Source organism: Equus asinus, chromosome 20 (assembly GCF_041296235.1).
Source record: "Equus asinus isolate D_3611 breed Donkey chromosome 20, EquAss-T2T_v2, whole genome shotgun sequence".
NCBI classification, from domain to species: domain Eukaryota; kingdom Metazoa; phylum Chordata; class Mammalia; order Perissodactyla; family Equidae; genus Equus; species Equus asinus.
Window position 1 is genome coordinate 50,003,510 of NC_091809.1, and position 19,764 is coordinate 50,023,273.

General features: G+C 52.0%; 1 protein-coding gene across 1 annotated transcript; it reads right to left on the reverse strand.

The window, feature by feature from the left end:
* Positions 1–6,434: 6,434 nt before the first annotated feature.
* Positions 6,435–19,513, reverse strand: LOC106840340 (5-hydroxytryptamine receptor 3A). The gene is made up of 9 exons (XM_014855727.3): positions 19,256–19,513; positions 16,813–16,979; positions 15,667–15,711; positions 13,606–13,715; positions 11,959–12,128; positions 9,684–9,844; positions 9,119–9,329; positions 8,793–9,014; positions 6,435–7,276 (listed from the first exon to the last, which is right to left on the reverse strand). The coding sequence occupies exons 1-9, from the start codon at positions 19,320–19,322 to the stop codon at positions 6,978–6,980; spliced, it is 1,452 nt and encodes a 483-aa protein (XP_014711213.2). The 5' UTR covers positions 19,323–19,513; the 3' UTR covers positions 6,435–6,977.
* Between the last annotated feature and the right edge of the window lie 251 nt (positions 19,514–19,764).

The following is a 19,764-nucleotide window of genomic DNA, read 5'->3' on the forward strand; positions in this document are numbered from 1 at the left end:
CACCAAAGGGTAGATTAGAGAAGGAGTTTCAGTTAAGATCTTCCCTCGCGTGTCTTTCTCACATGTAGATGTCTCTCTCCCCAGTTACAGTTCATTCATTGATTCGTTTACTAAATGCCAAGCGTGGACTACAGTCTGGCCCCTGGGAGTGGTGAATACCTGCCTTTGGGAACTTACAGGCTGGGAGCCAGGATAGATGCTAAGCAAATCACCGCACTATAAATACATGACTTCCAATTATTGCGAGAGTAGAGAAATGGGGAGGGTGCAGAAAGAACACATCACGAGTGAGGCTTAAAGTGGTGGGAGAAACCCTGGACTCACGTTCCCAAGACTTTGAGTGAACCCTTAGTGGGATCCCGAAGCCCAGTGACAAACTCACATGGCAGATGGATTTGAATTTCGTTAGTGAGATCCAGAAAAATGTGCCCTTAAGTGAAAAGGGCAGTTGAGGCTGGAGGGGGGCGGTCGATATGTCAGCAAAGAGAAAAGGACAAAGTGCAGAGCGGGAGCCTGTGCCATGATTAAGTGTCACCTAGATGGGAAGGCAGGATTTCCTGGATGTTAGGCTGGGAAGGTCCTCTAGAGGTTATCCTGTCCACCCCTGCCTGTGCTACTTTCTCAGACAAAGAAGGAGACCAGGAGAAGGGAGCGGCGTCCCTGTTAAAGGCTTTGGAGGGAAGTGATTGGCACCCCCTTCTGTGTCTAACATCTCTTGCATCAAGAAGCCCTTACCACTGTCAAGCACCTCTCCACCCTAGGAAGACCAGCAGACCCTGGGAGAGGGGTGGGGAGGGGAATGAGAAAGGCTGCCACACCCTGATCCCGTATCTCTCTGGCTAGAGTCCTGGGCTCATTGCTGTAGGTTCTGCTTTCATAGCCCCTTCTCCTAAGTTATAAAGTAGCTCAGTATTCATCACCATCAAGCTATTGCACAAATGAACGTGGCCTAATAGTAGTATATTTCTTATATAGTATTAATTAAATGGGGCAGAGATGGACCACTCCTCAATTTTGCTGTGCAGGGGCCTGGGCAAGAAGCTTCTAGATTTATGCGTAAGAGCAATAACAAAACCGTAGTTAAAATTTATCAAGCATTTACTTTGTGCTAGACCCTTAACTGGCCTTGGCTCTTTGGATCCTCACAACAATCCTGTAAGGCAGGATTGTGTAGATTTCACAGATGAGGAAACTGAGGCAGAGAGAAGTTAATTAAGCACCTTGCCCAAGATCTCAGAGTGGTGGAGAGTGATGCCCCCCCTCAAAGACACCCACTTCCTAATGCCTGGAACCTGTGCTTATGTTGTGTTACAAGGTAAAAGGGACTTTGCAGGTGTGATTAATTTAAGGATCTTGAGATGGGGACATTATTCTGGATCATCCGGGTGGGCCCATTGTAATCAGAAAGGTCTTTATAAGGGAAAGAGGGAGGCAGAATAGTCAGAGAAGGAGATGTGACAAAGCAGAGAGGTTTGAAGGTATTACACTCCCGGCTTTGAAGATGGGGGAAGGGGCCATGAGCCAAGGAATGCAGGCGGCCTCTAGACTCTGGAAAAGGAAAGGAAACAGATTCTCCCCTGGAGCTTCCAGAAGGAACACAGCCCTGCCAGTCCATTTGGGACTTGCAGAACTGTAAGATAGTAAATTTGCCCTTTTAAATTGGTGATCTGTTACAGCAGCAGCAGGAAACTATTATGTATAGCTAAGGTGGCAACGGCCAAGTTAATGGGCGTTGCCCTGGGACGAGAAAAGAAATCATATCATTAACCCTATTTGGACCAATGTAGTCTCTTCAGTCCTTACCCTGGAGCCATTGGATGAGCTCTCTCAGGGTCCCACCCTCCCTATCTAGTTACTGACCCTACCCCTCCCCTCTCCTGCTCTGGGCAGCACCTTACTCTCATCCTTCTCTTCCTGAGACCACTGAGGACCATCTCAGAGCTGGTGTGGGGTGCGTTGGAGTTGAGGCCCCAGAGACATGGGCAGAAGAGAAAAGCAGAGTCCTCTGTGTACCTGTATATGTCTGGGTTTTGAGTGAAACAGCTTTTTTACCATCAGGCATCAATATCTTCATCATCTAAGCAGAAAGGGGAAAAGCAGCTAAGTGTGTGACTTAGTGTGGGGTCCAGGCCTGAGCTCAGAAGCAAGAGGGGCAGTTTCTCAGGGATCAGTGTGGGCACAATTGTGTGATGGCACGGGGCGGTGGGCTAGCCTCTCCCCAGAGCATCCGAGCAGGGCTCCAAGCACTCTGGAACAGGATCCTCAGTGCTTGCCAAAAGGGAAGAGCTGGCTTTGAAAGAAGGGGGCTTCAGAGGCCTCTAGAAAGGGATGCAGACATTTTTGGGAGGAGGGGAGAGAGAAGGGGGCAAATAATGTTTCATGAAGGCCTCTCCATAGAATTTCTGGACTTTGCTGCCACCTTGTGGAAAGAATTTAGAAGGATAGGGTTGTGGCTGCCCTTGGCCAAAGATCGGCACCTCATTCTGGGCCTTAGGAGAGTACTTTTTTCTGAGTCTTGAGAGTGGGGTTCTCCCAGGGACATAGAAGTGAATTCTTAGGCTCCCGTAGTCCTGGCTGTCATACTCATGATGTGTCCCTCTGCTGAGAGGTTAGTTCTCTTTGCAGACAGGGACAGAGGAGGGGGAATTGAATAGGAGAGACCCAGCCAGGCATCAGGAGAGTCCACCCAAGTTGTGCTTACAATTCATACGCTTTCCCAAGGGAGGAGCTCAAAGCTGTGGTTTTAGGCAGGAGCTCTGTGCAAAGGAGCTCGGGAATGTGCAGGGGCAAGGTAGAGGGAGTAGCAAGGGGAGAAAAAAGGACACAGATGTATAGGATGTAGACCCATTCGGAACGTAATGTGAGCAGACCGAGGGGGCACTGATATGCCACTAGACATCTCTCTACTCCAGCCTTCTGACTTCCCTGGGCTTTTGCCCCATGTTGAGAGCATGGTGCCCCACAACATCTATGAGACGGGTATGAATATGATCCCCATTTTCCAGATGAGAAGATTGAGGCACAGAGGAGTTAAGTACTTGTCCAAGGTTTCACAGCTAGCAGGTGATAGGGACAAAATTCGAATCTGGGGCAGCCCACTCTGTGTGGCACTCGTATTGTCCCTGGTAAATGGGTTGCAAAAAGGAATGGGAGTGGCCGAGCTTCAGGAGTCCCAGCTCTGGGCTCCCTCCCGACTCAAGTTCTGATAGTGGAGATTGAGGCAGACTCTCCTCCCAGGTCTGTCCCTTCCAGCCTGGATGAAGGTCTCTCTTTAAAGCCTTCTAGGCAATGAGATTCCATTCCTTCCCTTTCAGACTTCCCATCTAATTCATGTCAGGAATATGACTGTCAGGAAGTTCTTCCCGCAGTCTAACGTCTATACCTCTTCCTGCAGGTCAAGCCCGTTTATAAGGTCTCAGATAGAAGAGAGAGAGGATGTGGAGCATGCTTCTCGTCTCTAAAACCAGGGTTTAATTCTCTAACCATGACAGTCAGGGCTGGCCAATCACAGGCCTTAATGGAAGAGCTTAAATTATAGAGGACCAAGTTAGAGAAAAGATGAGAAAAAACCCCAACAAAACCCACCCAACTCCCAGCCACTGGTACTGCAGCTGATGGTTAATTATCTGCTGTTGGTGTGCGCTGTTAGGGCTCCTGAGCCTGATGGTCAGGGCAGACAGTGTGGGCCGGGGGAGAAGGCCAGCGAATTGGTGTCAGGTCAAGACAATTGTGTGGGGCCCGTCCAGACCCTTCTTGACATCTTCCCGCCTCTTCCATCCATCCACTCCCCTCCAATCATGGGAGGAGCTGCCCTCTCTTGCCCACCACCCCTCCCCAAACACTCGGAGGAGAGAGGGAGTGATTAGCATGGGGCATTGTCCCCGATAATGGGCCCCAGCTGCCGCCTGAAAGGAGAGACAAAGCGCTGGCCGCTCCACAGGCATTATCGCCTCGTTAAATCTCTGTTATTAGATTAGATTCAAAACGTATTGATTCAGAGGCTGGAGGGAGATGGGGGAGGGAGGGGATCTGGCTCCGGAACACTGAACCACACCTCCCCCACCTTCACCCCACAGGCAACTTTTCCTCCCTCCTGGTCTCTCAGGGAAATCTCCCCTAAGCCGGTATCCTGACTCTGAGCTCAATTACTCTCCCTGGAGCATTCCGAAAGCAGTGGAGTGTCTAATCCTGCGAGGGGCCCTGAGGTCGCTATGCGCAGGCTGGCATCTCCCAGGATGGTGGCCACGGGCTCCACAGCTTGGAGCACTGCAGAGGGCTGTGGGGCTTCAGCCTGGCACTTTCAAGACCTTTAATGGAATCTTTTGAGTAGAAATGACAGGTTTGGAAAGCAGGGTGGATGGGAAAAGGAGGTGAAGACTGGGAGTAATCGTGGGTGACCAGAGAAGGCTGAGGGAGAGGAGTGGAGATGAGCCGAGAGCCGGCAAGCTTCTCGGAAGCTCAGATGAAGACATGGGTGGCTTCTGGTTCTCTCTCTGCTTGGGACAGAGGGGAGGGGATGAACTGAAGCAGTGGGAGGAGAGAAGGATATAACAGCAGGGAGAGAGATTCTGGGTGTTCTCACATCCTAGACAGGGTAAAGGTCTCCTTGGGAGAAGACCAAGACCAATATTGATGGATGAGAGTTAGTCCACTGGGGGATTCTCTGGCCCTGGGCCTCAGTTTCCCACCCCTGGGCAGCACAGCCTGGATGCTGGATCGATGAGCTGATTGGCTGTGGCTATTGGACCAGAAGATGTTACACGTGGCGGCTAATTCCTGAGGTAGTTAATTGGCTGCCTCACTTCTGGGCTCTGTTGCCGCATTGATTGTCGGCGGAGGGTGGGGAGGGGAGATGGGGAATCAATAGGTTGATTAGTGTCTTACTAGCTCTCTAGTTGGATGCTTTGTCAATAGCCACCCACTTACTCACTAGTGGTGCGTCAGCAGTGCCACACTGTCCACCTTTCTCTCTCTCTGGCCTGAGACATGAGAATCTTCTAGTAGTATGAGTGGCCCCAGTAAATCCTAGTGGAGTGGGGTAGCTTTTGGACCTAAGACCAGGCTCCAAAGTATGGGCTGTTGGGACCATCCTGAGAGAGTAGAGATAAACAGTCTCCATCTTTAGCCCAATCTCTGCTCACCAGGAGGCTACAGCTGTGAATGGGACCAGTCTCCAGCCCCACAATCTCCTGCTTTTTGCTGGGAGACCCTAATACCTACCCATCAACAAAACAAGATAAATATAGAATCCCTAACCAATAGCAAAAGCACATATGTCTGGGGTGGAGGCAACAGATGAAACCTCACTCCTAGTTCATCTTAGGAACTAGCAGCCAGTTAGACAATATTTACTGAGTTCTTGCTGCGTGCTAGGGAAGTTGGGGTGAGGAGAAGCTGATAGAAGCTACACCAGACAAGTACCCTTCCTCAGCCTCTAGGCTCTTTCAGACATGAAGCTCCCAAGGGCCCAAGGTCTACCCTCCACTCAGCCTCCTGGGACAGTCTGTGAACTAGAACTGCAGAGTTTGGGGTCAAGGGAAGGTACAGTGTCAGGTGTTCTATGCTGAACGCTTTATAATTGGCAAGCCTGGAGCAACTTGTCCCAGATACTCCTTTTGCGTCCTTTCCCTTTAGCCTGGCAATGTTCAGTCTCTGTCCACCGTGGCTTCCTCTGAGTGACAGGCAGCCCATGACAGGGAGAGGGATAAGGCTGGAATGAGAAAGGGAGGACCAAAGCCCCAGGCAAATGTAGCAGACACTAACACAGGTTACTCTTGGTGGGTTCTGCCATCCTTTCCTCTGAATGCTTGTTAGGTGGGTAGAGTGATAGAGTTGGGGTGCTTCTCAGCACATCTTAAACCCTAATGACTGGGAGAGGGGGCCAGGATATGAGAAGTAAGATCAAAGGCCATGTCCCCAATTCTGTCTGCCTCATGGTCCTCCTTCTGGTGCACGTGCCAGTGGCTGGCTGCCAAGAGTTCCCAAAGGGGATAGATAAAAAGCCTTGGCTTTCCCTGTCTTCCAAACACCAAACCGGCTGGTGCTGGCCATGGTGCTGATGTTCCTGTCTCCTTAGCTGGATCCTCTTGCAGGGAGAGAGCTTGCTCCCAGCTTCGCGGAGAGACCAGGAGCCCAGAATGATAACAGGACTGCAAGAACACTTCCAGCATCTTCCTAGAGGTCACAGAACTGAGCTTCCCCCTCCCTACCTCTCCACTGCTAAGCTTTCATGGTCCTGACCCTCGCACCTTAAATTCCACCTCCTCTTGTTTCTTCTTCCTAATAGCCACTATCTGATCACCTCCCAATTCCCTGAGGCAGGGAGCATTGAACAACTGAAATCACAGATAATTCCCCAATCTCATTTCCACCAGTAACTTTAAACCTCTTCTTCTACCCACCCAGCTGCTGACAAACAGTCAAGAAGAGAGTTTAGAGCTTCACCGTATTTTATTACCCCTGCCCACCCCCACCCCCACCATCTGATGGAGCAATTCAGGGAAGTGGCCACAGGTGAGGTGAAGAAGGTGCCCTTAAGGTCGGATAAACCTGACGCAGAGTTATCGGGCCTGTGCAGCAGCATTGTTTGCCTTCAATCTAAAAACAAGGCTGAGGGAGATGAGCAGAATTCCAAAGTGCCTTATTCAGGGAAGTGCCAATAGGGAAATTGAAACCTGATACATAAATAGAGTTGAAGTTAGGAGATGTATGGGTTTCTTCTGATCTAAGACAGCATGTTTTAAAGCCATGATGAGCAGGTGGGGGAGGGAGGGAGGATGTAAGGGTCTTGAACACCAAGGTTTTTGGGGAAGGGTTAAGCCCCCGGTTCAGGATTGCTGAGATGAACTAGCAATGGAACCAGAGATGGAACCGTTTATGTGTTTCGAGAACGTCCCTGGCATCCCCTGGGCCCTGAAATTCCCCCATCCCCATCCTAACCAGCGCCATTCGCCCCGCCCATGCTGGGCTGTAGCCACTCAGGAATACTGCCAGATGGACCAGAGCGTGACCAGGGTGACGCTGTAGGCCAGCATCGCCAGCAGGTAGATGCGGAAGAGCAGCCTGTCCAGCACGGAGCCCACATGCAGCCAGTCCCGGGCCACCTCTCGGCTCTCATCTCGCTTCTCCAGGAAGTGCCGGATGGAGGCCAGCTCCTGCAGCAGCCCACGCGCAGCCAGGGAGGCCTCCCCCGGCGGTGGCGGAGGGCTGCCTCTGCCCCTTGGGGTCTTCTCACAGTCCTGGGGTCCTCCCAAATGGCTGCAGTGGTTTCCCACCTCTGGAAGAAGGGCAGAACATTTGCAAGGGAGGGAGGCTCAGCCAAGTGGCTGAATGCTGTCCCTTATGTTTCCGTGGTCTGCAGAAATTTTTATTAGGAACAATTTCAGACATAAAGAGTATAGAGAATAACTTACGTATTTGCATACCCACCTGCCAACTTAAGCAAATAAAGGGAGCCAATACAGTTGAAGATTCCTGTATACCCATCCTTAGTCACATCCTCTGTCCCCTCCCCAGGTCACCAAGATCATGAATTTGGTGTTTATCCTTCCCATGTATTTTTTTTTAACCCATGGGCTTTCCCCAACAATTTGATATCCACTATTTCATTTGAGTCTCACAATAGCCCCCACAAGAAAGGTAGAGTGGGAGTGATTACTCTCTGTACTTTTTATATGAAGGTGCTAAAGCTCAGAGAGGTTAAGTGACTACCCTGTAGTCCCACAGCTGGCGCATCGTTTAATAGTGAGGCCACCTGGGCCTAGGTATCTGGACTTTGAATCCACTGCTCTCTCTGCTGTGTCACAACGCCTTACTGCCCTCCTCTCCATGACTCCAGGTCCTGTACCAGAAAATACACCTGCAGATGTGGCTGCCTTGACCAGGTGAGCAGTGAAATTAGGCTTGAGGCTGGTGTACTAGCTCAGGAGCTCATGATGGGAAGGTCTTAGATTAACCAAACATCTCCTATAGAAGGCCTGGCCTTAGCCAGAGGGAGGACAGAAAGCAGTGGAGTGGGATGAAAGAGTTAAAATGCTAGTTTAGAGGCAGGTGGGCCTGGCTGGATGCAAATCACAGTTTCCTGCTTCCTGGCTCTGTGACTTAGGGCAGGATCTCTGGCCTCTCTAGGCCTGTGTCCTCCGTTTCGAAACTGAGAATGAGCATCCTATTGGGTCGCTGTGAGGACTACCTGTGAGAAAGCACAGAAAGTGCTTTGCAGGAGCCTGCCCAAAGCACCTCAAAAAACCAGCCAACGCCTCCCCGACCCCAACCAATGTGGCTGCAACAGCTCCCCAGGGGCGTAAGCTCCACACTGAGGGTCCCTCTGTACCCCTGTCTCTCTGCCTCATAGGTGTTTGAAGTCTAAGGGCCGGGGTCTTTGAGCTCATTAGAAAGAGAGTTTTAGAAATCCTGGCTGCAGTATTTAAGCAGGCGAAGCAAAGAGTCCAGTAACTGCCCGAGGGGCATCCATTTGACCCACTTTTGGGTCCATCTCAGAGAGAGGCCACTCTCAGCTCAGAGGTCTCAGCTCCTGACATGCTCAGCCTCTGGGACTCCTACCTCTTCTCCATCCACACCCGGGCTGATGAGAGGATGTGAACGTGAAGAAACAGTCCAATCGGTGCCTTTGGCTGAAGTCTGTCCCCTCCCAACGAGGCCAGGCGTGGAACACTGTGTGCAGGACAGCACCCAATTCCCAGGCATGGCACGCCCTTCAGGGACTCTCCACCACATCCCTGCTTCCAGGCCAGAAGGGGCCCCTTCGTGTGGGACTCTGCCTTTCCCTCTCTCACCTGAGCAGTCATGAGTCTTGGTGGCTTGGGAGGTGGCGGGGGGCCTTTGAGAGGTTAACTGCTCCCCTAGGCAAAGGAGCAAGGTGACTCTCTCCAGAACCAGGTGCTGCAGCCAGGCCGGCACGGGCTGCTGCAGGTCTTGCTTGTGTACCAGCCGCACGATCAAGATGGTCTCAGCCAAGCTTATCACCAGCAGAGCCATGCACACGATGAAGTAGACACCTGTGCACCCCAGGGAAGGAGGGGGGGACACACAGAGGAAGTGGGAAGGGGCGGTCCCTTCATTCCTCAGCCACACTGAGCTCTTCCCCAGGAGTGGGCCTTACCAATGAGGGGAGTGCCGATGGCGGTGGCCGGCAGCGTGTCGGACACAATGATCAGGAAGACTGAGTAGCCCAGGAGGAGTGTGATCTTGAAGGAGACCCTCTCGCCACTGTCCGGGGGCAGGTAGAAGCCCACGATGTCCATGACCATGAGGAAGATACTGGGCAACAGCAGGCTGACCGCATAGAACAGGGGCCGCCGGCGGATGACCACCTGAGACCAGGAGAGGAGCTCACGGGGAGCCTGCGGCAGACAGGTTCTGCACCCAGGAGCCGCCACCCCATCCCAGACCCCCTGCTTCATGGAGCTTTTAGCCTGGATCGCTCAGAGAAGGAAATGGACAGAGCCCACATTCTGTCTCTGGATCCAGGCTTGTGCCTGTTCCGCGTAAGCAAGGGACAATTCAGCTGGGTTTCCCCATCTATTCTGTTGAAGCTCCAAGGGGTGAGTGTGACCCTGGAGTTGGGAAAAGGGCTCTTCCTCACAGGCCTCCTTAAGTCTCCCCAGGAGCGAGGACCTAGTAGTTCTATCCGTCATGTACCCACACCCACTCCCCGTTCCACTCACGTAGAACTTCATTTCTGCATAATAGTTGCTGCTTTCGAGACTGAACTTCTGAAACTGAGGCAGCACCTCCAGAAGCTCCCACTCGCCCTGGTTCATGAAGACGCTCTTGTCGAACTTCACTTTTTCTGGTAAGCGCAGCAGGGTGATGTTGATATCCTGGACTGAGAGAGGAGAGATCAAGCCAGCCCTGGAGTCTAGTGCCAGGGGTGTGCCAGACTCTGTGATGGGGGCCATGGAGTGGGCTGTGCCCACATGACTTAGCTCATCTCAGCTCTCGATCTTCAGCCTCGGTTTCCTCAGCTATAAAGTGAGGTAATAGTGTACTCTGTCCCTATCGGTACAATGGGCTGTGGTGAGCGAAATGAAGTCTTGGATGGAAACATGGCAAAATGCAGAGAACCAGACAAACCATTTATTAGAAAGCCCTCTCTCTCTTTCTCTTACACACACAGACACACATACCCCCCTTACAAACATCTTTCTAGAGTTCCCTGCTAGAATTACCCACTTAGGAAATGAACAAAAGTCAACATTCTACACCTTTGCCTTCATAGAGACACCTGTCTTTAAAGATGAATTAGGAAAATCAGCAAAATCCTCACTTACAACATAGCAGTTTTACTTTCTGTGTCTATGCTAGAGAGACAGATATACACACGCGCCAGGAGGACAGGGGTCTGCAGGTACCGTGAAATATTAGGAAAGATCTAAATGTCCACCCATTAGGAAAAGGCTTAATGAAGTTTTATTAAGCCAAACGATGAGCTCTTCTCCGGCAGTCAGAATTCATGAGGAAGATCCAAATAGGCACTAACTAGGAATGTCCAAGATTGGTTGTTGACTAAAAAGGGCCAAAAAGCAGTAGCATAAATGATACATTTGTGTAAAATAAAAACCTATAAAATAATTTCCACGTGTTTTCCATAGATGTGTGTGTGTATATGCAAAGGACAGAAGGCTCTGGAAGAACACGCTATATGAAGTGTATGATAAAAGCTATTAAATCTTGGTGTGGGGAGTTTTTGATGAACAGTTGGGGATTGAGGGTAGAAGTCAAAGGTCAAAGATTATTTGTAATTCTGATTCTTGTTCAAGGAAGTTATGTATTACCTTTGTCATGAACAGTTAATACAATAAAATCAGAATAGAAATGGAGGATGCCTTTTTGTGGGCGGGTGATGCTCACTTCACTGGACCTTCATGAGCAGCCAGCATTCATCTGCTCAATAAAAGTTTGCCGAGCACCTTCCTTTGAGCCAGGCACTGCACTGGCGATCTGATGGTGGGCCAGAAATCATATTCCTACCTCTCTAAGTTTATGTCTGGAAGAGAAGCAGACATTGAATAAGTACTTACCAGTGCAATAGAATGGGGAGAAGAACAGGATGATATGAAATTGAGCAACGAGGATGCCTAGTCTGGGGGATGAGAAGAGTTCTCCATGAGGAACTGATGCTGATGCTGTGATTAGAAGGTGAGTGGAGGAGTCGGCCAAGCTAGGTGTGGCTGGGGCAGGAGTAGCGTGGGAAAGGAAGTGGGGCAGCGGGAGGGGGAGGGGGCAAGGTGGCCTAGGAGAGGAGGCAGCATGTGATAAAGGGAAAGATAAAGGGGCTTTGGGGCCTGGGAAGGAAGGCAACTGGGCTGGAGCAGAGCCCAGGGGAGCATGCATGAGATGAGGCTGGACTGGCAGGGCCGTGGGCAGGGCCACAGTTTGCAGGGCCCTCCCTATCTGCCAGGTGAAGGACTTGGATTCTGTCTCAGGAGTGCTGGGAAGCCATTGAGGGTTTAAGCAGAGAGTGACGTGATCAGATTTGCATTTTACTCAGATCTCCCTGGTTGCTGTGAGGATCGTGACTTGGAGGAGGATGAGAATGACTGAGGGGGACCAGTCGGGAGGCTCCTGCAGAAATCTGGGCGGGAGACGAGGATAGCTGGCCGCAGAGGGGAGGGCACATCAGTAGAGAAGAGAGGCGGGTGGGTCTGAGAGACACTTACGGCCAGACCCTGTCTGTGATATCGGAAAGAACTGGTCCTACTGAGCGTCTCTCTGTTGGTTCATACTGTCTCATTCAATCCTTATGACAATTGAGGGAGGTGACAGGGGCAACAATATTAGTCCCATTTGGAGGACGAGGAAACAGGCTCAGCGGCATTAAGAAAAGAAGTGATAAGAAAGTTGAATAAGGGAGAATGCATCCTGGTGTCCGAGGTCACTCAGGTGTCCGAGGGACCCCTCAATCTGTGCCCCCTACCCTCCCGAAGCTCATATACTCACTGGTGTGCAGCCAGCTGGTGAAGGTCAGGGAGCAGTTCTGTACATCGAAGGGGAAGTTGTAGATGTCAAGGCTGCAGGCGGTCACCACCTGGAGGGGCTTGTAGTTCTGGACCTCACCGCAATGCCGGACATACACGTACGGGATATTTGGAGACTTCCCCACATCCACACTGGCCAGGGAAGAGGGATCAGCTTGGAGGCTCAAGAAGCAGGTCAAGCCCTGGGAGTCTGAAGGTCTCTGAGCAACTCGGCAGGGAGAGAAATTCAGGGAGGGGCTAGGCACCAGGATAACCTGCACCGTTTCATCTGGCCTCAGCTTTTCCAACCTTCTTGTCTATCTTAGACTTCCTTACCTGCCATTGTCAAGGCTGCTTTCCAAGCAGTAGAGGGCATTTCTCCTCAATTCCCCTGGTAACCTAACCACAAAAGGCATGCAAGGAATCCGTGTACCCCAAATCCACTGGCTGTAAGGAGCTTGCCCAGCTGTCCCTACACTGCCACCCACCCAGGCTGGGCAGAGCTCAGCTCCAAGGATTATTGGCCCAGTGGCAATGGGCAGGCTTGGCGGAAGAGCAGAACCTTGGGTTCCATCCTGACTCAGGCTTCTCTTTGCTCCCCACCCCTAGAAGTCCTGTGAAATGGGAATAATCATCTGTGGAGAAAAAGGAACTAGAGAAATCATTGAGAAGAACTGGGTCAAGCTAGGAAAGTCCGGCAAGACCTCGTCCCACGCTCTCAGCAGATCCCAGACCCCTAGACTCTCCCTAGTGACCACTGTGGCTTGGAGTGGCCATAGCCCGGGGTCCTGAGCCTGCAGCCTTCTGTGGAATCAGGCTGAGAGATGAGAAGTCAAGACTAAGGCTACTTCACTGTTTAACTGGAGATCCAGCCAGAAATGGAAATTTCCCCAAATTCCTCCATCCCGAGCTATGCAGGGCGTGGGGCTCTAGGTCAATTTCCTCCCCATAAACAACAGCATCCTCTGGAGTCAGGCAATGCAGTGGGTACTGGGCAGAGGGCGACCGGCCCCAGGCCACCTTCTCCTTCCATCTGTCTCCCAGCCATCCTGCCCACCCTGGCATGCAAAAGCCCAGGCAGTGAGCCTGAAGGGACATGAAGGATGGGGAGAAGGTATGTTGGCTGGGGCCAAATAAGACAGGGTCTGGCTGCTGAGAGTAAAGGCTGGGGGGACACACTTCATATTGAGGGTGTAATTTGTGGCCAGTCAGGCACATGTGAGACTTGAGAGGTGTGAGTGTCTCTCAGCACCAAATCTCCACTGTGACCAGGAGCAGTGGCCACTGCTGGGCCTTCATTCCTTTCAGTAACAGTCCTGTCCCCCTTAAAAGGCAGCTGTCCTTTTTGGCTGTTATAACAGGGTGAATTCATTCCCTGGCTTCCTCTCCCCAGAAAGGGGGCCTTGAAAAAGTACAGACCTTCAACATCAGGCATAGAAAAGAGGAGTTTTAAAAAAGAAAAAGGGAGGGGGGAGCAAAGGGGAATTTGGGCCCAAGCCAACTTTGCAGACAGTTCTGTAAAGAGAGGGTGGGACCTCTCAAATGCAAGAGCAATGACCCTGTCTCCCTGCCCCCTGCCTTCCCAGCCCCTCAGCCACCTGGCAGCCCAGCCTCTGAGGACAGTACTCACAACTCGTTGATGAGAATGTCCGGGACCCAGATGCTGTCCGTGGGGATGGATAACTGGGTGATGTTGTCAAAGTCCTCAGGGTTCCACTGGAGAAACTCATCAGTCCAGTACTAGAGGAGGAGCAGGAAGGGTCACAGGCAGCCCCTCTATCTCGGGGGGGGGGGGGCGTTGTCGGCAACTCAGGCCGACTCCACTGCTCAGTGCCCAGGCAACAGGTGGGCATTTTCTTGGGGGAATCTAGGTGGCACCCAGATTGCTCAGCAATACCTGACAGTCCCCCCACATACTCTGTACTCACATACTCCTACATGCAATATGACGCAGACAGGTGCAGCCTCTCCCGGGGAAAGCATTCATTGGGGGATTTCTAATGTTTTGAATCCCCTATCTACCAACTGAGGCATCTTAGCAAATAGCTTCTTGAGTCTTGGTCTGCACATATGTAGGCGGGGATAATGACACGTACCTCACCAGGGTAGAGACACTTATTGTTAAATTTTGACCAATGCACTCTCCACTGTGCTGCCAGAATGACTGATCTAAAATGTAAATTTGCTCATGTCACTCGCTTGCTGAACATTCTTCAGTGGTGCCCCCTTGTACTCCGGATAAAGTTAAACCTCCTGGCCAACAAAGGTCTCCACCTCCCTCTCTAGCCTCATTTTTTTGTTGTCATGCGAAAAAAAGAATTAGAATTCTCCAGCCACATGGAACGAAACAGTCCACATCATGCCCTTCTTCCTCTCCCACACTACAATCCCCATCTTCCTTACCAAGGAATGCCTCATCCTTCCAGACTTAACCAAGGCCTCTGTCTGTTCCTTTCCCCAGGAAGCTTCTGTGACTCCCATCCCCAGGCTGGGTTTTTATGTGCCTCTTCTCTGCTCCCACGGTTGGCATGTCGTCCTTGCTGCCTTGAGTGGCTGTCTTGCTGCATTTAATTGTTTATTCAGGTGTCTGTGGCCTCTGCCAGTCTGTGAGCTCCTTGTAGGCAGGGCCTGGGTCTAGTTTGTGTTTCTAATTCTGGTTCTTTAGCACAGTGGCTGGTACATAGTAGATTGGCATCCCCTCACTGCGGGGAGCAGACAAGTGACCCCAGAGGTCCAGAGATGGGACCAGGCCAGATGTCCCAGGAAAGGAGCTCCAGGCTACTTGTTCCTTGGCTCCCCTCCCTTGAGGCGGGGTATGCTCCGTATTAAGGGACACTCTAAGGAAGGAAGGGAGTGGTGTGTCAGGGATCAGCATTCTGGCTTCTTCCTTCACCCCACTCCCTGTCCTGTGAGCTGAGGGTGGTGGTGGAGTGTGCCCAGGAGGAGCGGGGAGGGACTTTACAGAGACTCATATATTCCAGGCATGTCCCCAGAGCATCTCTCAGGTTTGACCTCTATGCAATGTCCCCATCCTCCTGCTCCCCTCTCTTCAGCCACTTTGGTTTCTCCTTCTGCTCTGATGTCTTCCCCACAGCCTCAGGGGCTGCCAGAGTGTGACCAGCCTGTGGACAGAAGCCCCCACTGTGTGCTGCCCTCCCCTACCAGCCCAGACCAGAAGTGCTGCCAAGGCCTCAGAGCTTCCACATTCAGTGCCTGACCAACGCCCATTAGAAGCTGGAAGAGTGGGGAAATGGCCAAGGATGTGAGGGCTAAGTGGGTGGGGTCGTCCTGTTTCAAATGCCCAATTTGGTTTTGTCCAACCTGGCTTAACAGAAGGAAGAACTTTCTAGCAATTAGAGCTGTTTAAAAGTGAAGTGGCTGCCTTCGGAGCTCCCCGTCACTGGAGGTGTTTGATCAATAGAAGTTGAACAAGATTCTGGGAGAAACCTCAGAAACCAGAGGGGTTTGGAGGATTTCCCTTCCACTGACCCCAGGTTTCCTTCCGTTCCCAGTCCTGAGCTTAGAGGAGTCCCCGCGCCCGCAACTCATGAGTATGCCTCTGGAGCCCTCCCCTCCCCTTCCCTCTCCACAGCCTCTGAGGTTCCTGACTCCCCTGAGATGGAGAAACCCTTCCCAGAAGCGTAAGTCCCCGTCCCAGGATGTGGGGTGGGCAAGGGGCTGGTCTGCTCACCTGTCGGTACCAGATGTAGGTGGTCAGCACCTGATTCTTCTCATCCTATGAAAGGAAAGGGAGCTCAGCGAAGGTGGCCCTGGGGCTGAGGGTCCCCGTGCACATGCCAACCCCAAAAGGAGCTGCTGCTTTGTGTCCCTGTTCCCTCGGGAAGCGGAGTGAAGGAAAAGGGTGGGGAGAGGGCCAGCCAGGAAAAGTGGTCTCTTACCAGGACTCACCTAGAAAGAAATACAGTGATTTCTTTCTTAACTTCCTATGTGTGTATGTGTGTGTGTGTGTATAATTATATGTACTTTCTATTACCTTCTATTATGTTATGCATATTATATACGTCTATTATGTTATGTATATTTTAAATATATAATATACCTAATAAAATAGGAGATAATAGAAAGTTTATATAACAATATCATATGTATCTTTCTATTTTTCTATATTGTATATACATCTGTACATCTATATCTATCTCCTGCCCTAGTATGAAGTCAAGAGGTACAAAACGACATAGAGTGAAAAATTCATCACTCTCCCTCGCTCCCATCCAATCCCCACTTTCCCTTCCTGAAGTAGCCACACTGACCACAGTAGCGACTGCAAAGTCTGTTCCCATGCACCCTGCCCCAACACGGTGCCCTGCATCTCTGCAATTATCTTCTTGTTTGTCTCTGCACAGTGTCTGACCTCCTCTGCTGGGCATTGCAGCCCCCTGCCACAGTAATTGATGAAGGAATTGATTAATTAATTGATTTATGATTAATTCTTCCACCATTTAGTAATACCAGCCGTGTCCCAGGACCTGTGTAAGACACCAAGGGCATGGTGGTGACTAGGACAGTCTGAACCCTCACACAGCTTACATAGGGAGATGGTTACCATGATACAGTGTGTGAAGAAACTCTTGTAATGAGGGACCTGATGGCTGCAGGGATGCAGGAGAGGCAGCCACACGGGGGACCCCAGTTTTCTGGTGTGGGCATCTGTGTGGATGGTGGGTGCTGTAGTCTGCCCTGAGCCATGGTGCCAGACTACAGGTACTGTGGGTACTTGAACGCCCACTGTGCTGCCCAGGGGGTGACTTGGTCTCACATGGTCTCCCACCCCAAAAGGCCCACCTCTGAGTCCAGCAGATTGGGGCTGAGCGCTCACCACACTGAGGATGGCATAGACGATGACATCAATGGATACGGTGGTTGGCTTCCTCCAGTCCCGCACGGGTCGCACACCCTTCTCGTAGTTGGCCAGGAGGTAATCTGAGAGCCTCAGCAAAGCGGGCCTGGAGGTGTTATGGGTGTGGGGCACCCCCCTGAGCCTGGCTGGGAAAGAAAACAGTTCAAAGTGGATGTTAGAACCTGAATCTCTCAGCTCTCTTGCCCTGGTTTGAAAGCTATTAAAAGGAAAGTGTCCCCGCCCTTCCCACTCAGGAAATTCCCAGATACTCCCGCAGACTGAAATTCTCATCACTAGAGCATTTTGTCTGCAGAGATTCCTGCCAGAAGTCAAAGGCATTGTCTCAGAAGGGTAACCTCTGCACTCATTTACGCGAGAGAGGGAGCTGGGTTGTAAAAGCAGGTGACACAGGATGGGTGGGGTCTAATGTCGGCCAAGGACTGAGAAGGGTCGAGAGTCGGGAGCTGCCCAGAAGAGGTGGGCCTGTGGGGCCCCGAATGAGGGGCTCTGGGGAGCCAACAGGAACCTGCCCTGCATGTGGGATACTGGAAGGTGAGAGAAATGCAAGAAAATGGGGCCCCAAGTGCGCAATTTCTAAGCCAATAGTCTGTATGAGGGTTTGCCTCAGCCAAGGTCAGATCTCAGCACCTGCACGGCTCCTCATTGTCTCCTTGACCCTGGCCGGCACCTGACGAAGAAAGAGGGTGGGAATCCAGGGAAAAGGGACACTGCCTCTGCCTCCTGCAAAATCCACCTGGAGAAGGTCCCCTGCCACCCCTCCCCCTCCACGTTCACACAGAGTCCTGGGGGAGGCTTTGCCAGGTCTCCTTCCTAGGGTTGCTCTGTGGACACATTTGATGGGGTTAGGGAGAGGGTTAGGGGGGAGGTGTGGAGAAAGTGAGGAGAAACCAAATTGTTCCCAAAGCAGGAGGACTACAAGGACAAATAGTGACAAGAAAACCCAACTCCTAGGATTTAGCTCCATTCTATGGGGATGTCATGGTCACCTCAGTTATCCCTCTGGGAAATAGCAGGAGCATTTCCTGAAAGGTGCCAAGAAATATGAAGACAAAAGGCCTGTAGGGGGAAGGGGGAGCACCCTAGAGGACAGGGGAACAGGTGCAGGGATGTGAGGGGACGGGCAGGGAGAGACCAGGGTCTTTCTCAGGAGCCAGCAGGCCTGGCTTCCTCTAAGCAACACTCCCTCTTGGCTCATCTTGTCCATCACGTGTGCAGCCTGTTGGTCCTCCAGACTCTCCTTCCTGCCCCTCACCGCGTAGCCCTGATAAACTTTCAGCTTCCCTCAGGACAGAGAAAAGCAGAGAGGGAAGACAGACCATTTACTGAGTGTCTCCTCTGGAATAATATCAGTTGACATACTACTCACTTCTGTCCTCTGAGAGGTGAGTACTGTGCCCTGCAGGTGGAGGAACTGAGATTCAAACCCAGATCCCTGTGTGTCTTCATGACACCAGCAACGGCCCAGATCCTGTTGTCTGGGACTCTGACCGGTTTGGAGGGAACCAGACTGGGCCTTGTGGGCTTTAGAGCAAAGAGCCATTGCTGGGAGGGACAGAGCTTCTCCTCAGCCAAGCCTGGGGGTCTTCTCCCCAGACCACAGTCATAATGGGCAGCCTGGGCCTGCCTGTCCCCCTGCGTTTCTCCAATGACAGCTCACAGGGAAGAAAACCACTATGCCTGTGAGCCCTTCATGTGTGTCCAGCCCCTGCATTACATCCTAACTGCACCCCAGCCCCAGCTTCAACCAGCTCTGGATGGAGAGAAAACCTTCCCAAACCGAGAATAAATATTGTCTGCAGCCAAAGGAAATGGATCCTTTTGGGACTAAAACGCTCTATATCCACACGAGGCAGGAAAGGCTGGGTGGAGGGAATGCAGAGCGAAGTTTGGTGTTATTGGAGTTAGTCCCGGGAGGGAACTTTAGCAAATGAAGGCTCTGAGAGCCCATGCAACGGGACCACTACAGTTCTGGTCTCCACTCTGCTCTAATGAGCTGTGTGTCTTTGTGTGAATTACTCCCCCACTCTGGACCACAGCGTTCCCATTTATAACAAGAAGCGGTGGACCAAATGAGCTTGAAAGTCCCTTGCAGCTGCTATTCGATAGTTTAGGGGCAAAGAGGAGGGAAGCCCCTCTCCTGTACCCGTCTAGCATTTCTGATACAGCAGGCTGCTGCTCTGCTCCTCTGCTCTCCCCAGGCACCCAGCGTCCCCAGTTTTCTAGCTGGACCACAGTGCCTTAAAGTTCTCTCGTGCTCCTCTGTGGGAGACCCCTGACTTTCCTGCAGCAGCACCCACTCCATAAATCCCCCTTCCCTCAACCCTTGGAGGAATCAGGCGTCTCCTACCCCACCTCTGAGATGGCCCGCCAAGTCCTGCGTGTTTTCGCATCGTCCCCTTACCTTCTCCCTGTGCCAGGAGCATGGGCAGAAGTAAGGCGAGCAGCGCCCGTGGCACCCACAGCAGCATGGTGAGCTTCCCGCGGTGTGGGGGTGCCTCAGAGCCACCTTCAGAGTGAGTCCCTCGGAGAACCAGCCTGCTTGCACTCTGCCAGCCTCACGTCCCAGCCAGCTGCATCTCCCCAGTGCTCCCAGCAACTTCTGAGGCCGCAGTGTCACACTGCCCGGGCCACCAGGGCTGGGAAACCGCCAAGTTTTCCTGCACTCAGTCCTTCAGCCAGATCAGGTTTCAGGGTGGGAGGGATGGGAGGGGACCAGTGAGATGGGAGCCCGCCCAACTGATGTCATGCAGCAGGAGCTCAGTCCACCCGTTCATCCAGGTGGCCTGGCTAAGTTCTCCAAGGAGTAGCTTGGGGACAGGGGGCTGCAGGAGCCCCGGGAGCAAGGGTGCAGCCTGCCTGCTGGGAGGTGCTCCAGGCTGCTGGCTTTGTTTCTGTCCCATGACAAATAAG

Coding starts and splice junctions, on each gene's coding strand:
- LOC106840340 (XM_014855727.3), bottom strand. CDS start 19,322: ATGCTGCTGTGGGTGCCACGGGCGCTGCTCGCCTTACTTCTGCCCATG. Junction 16,980..19,255: donor GCTCCTGGCACAGGGAGAAG/GTAAGGGGACGA, acceptor TTTCTTTCCCAG/CCAGGCTCAGGGGGGTGCCC. Junction 9,330..9,683: donor ATGCAGAAATGAAGTTCTAC/GTGAGTGGAACG, acceptor TCCTGGTCTCAG/GTGGTCATCCGCCGGCGGCC.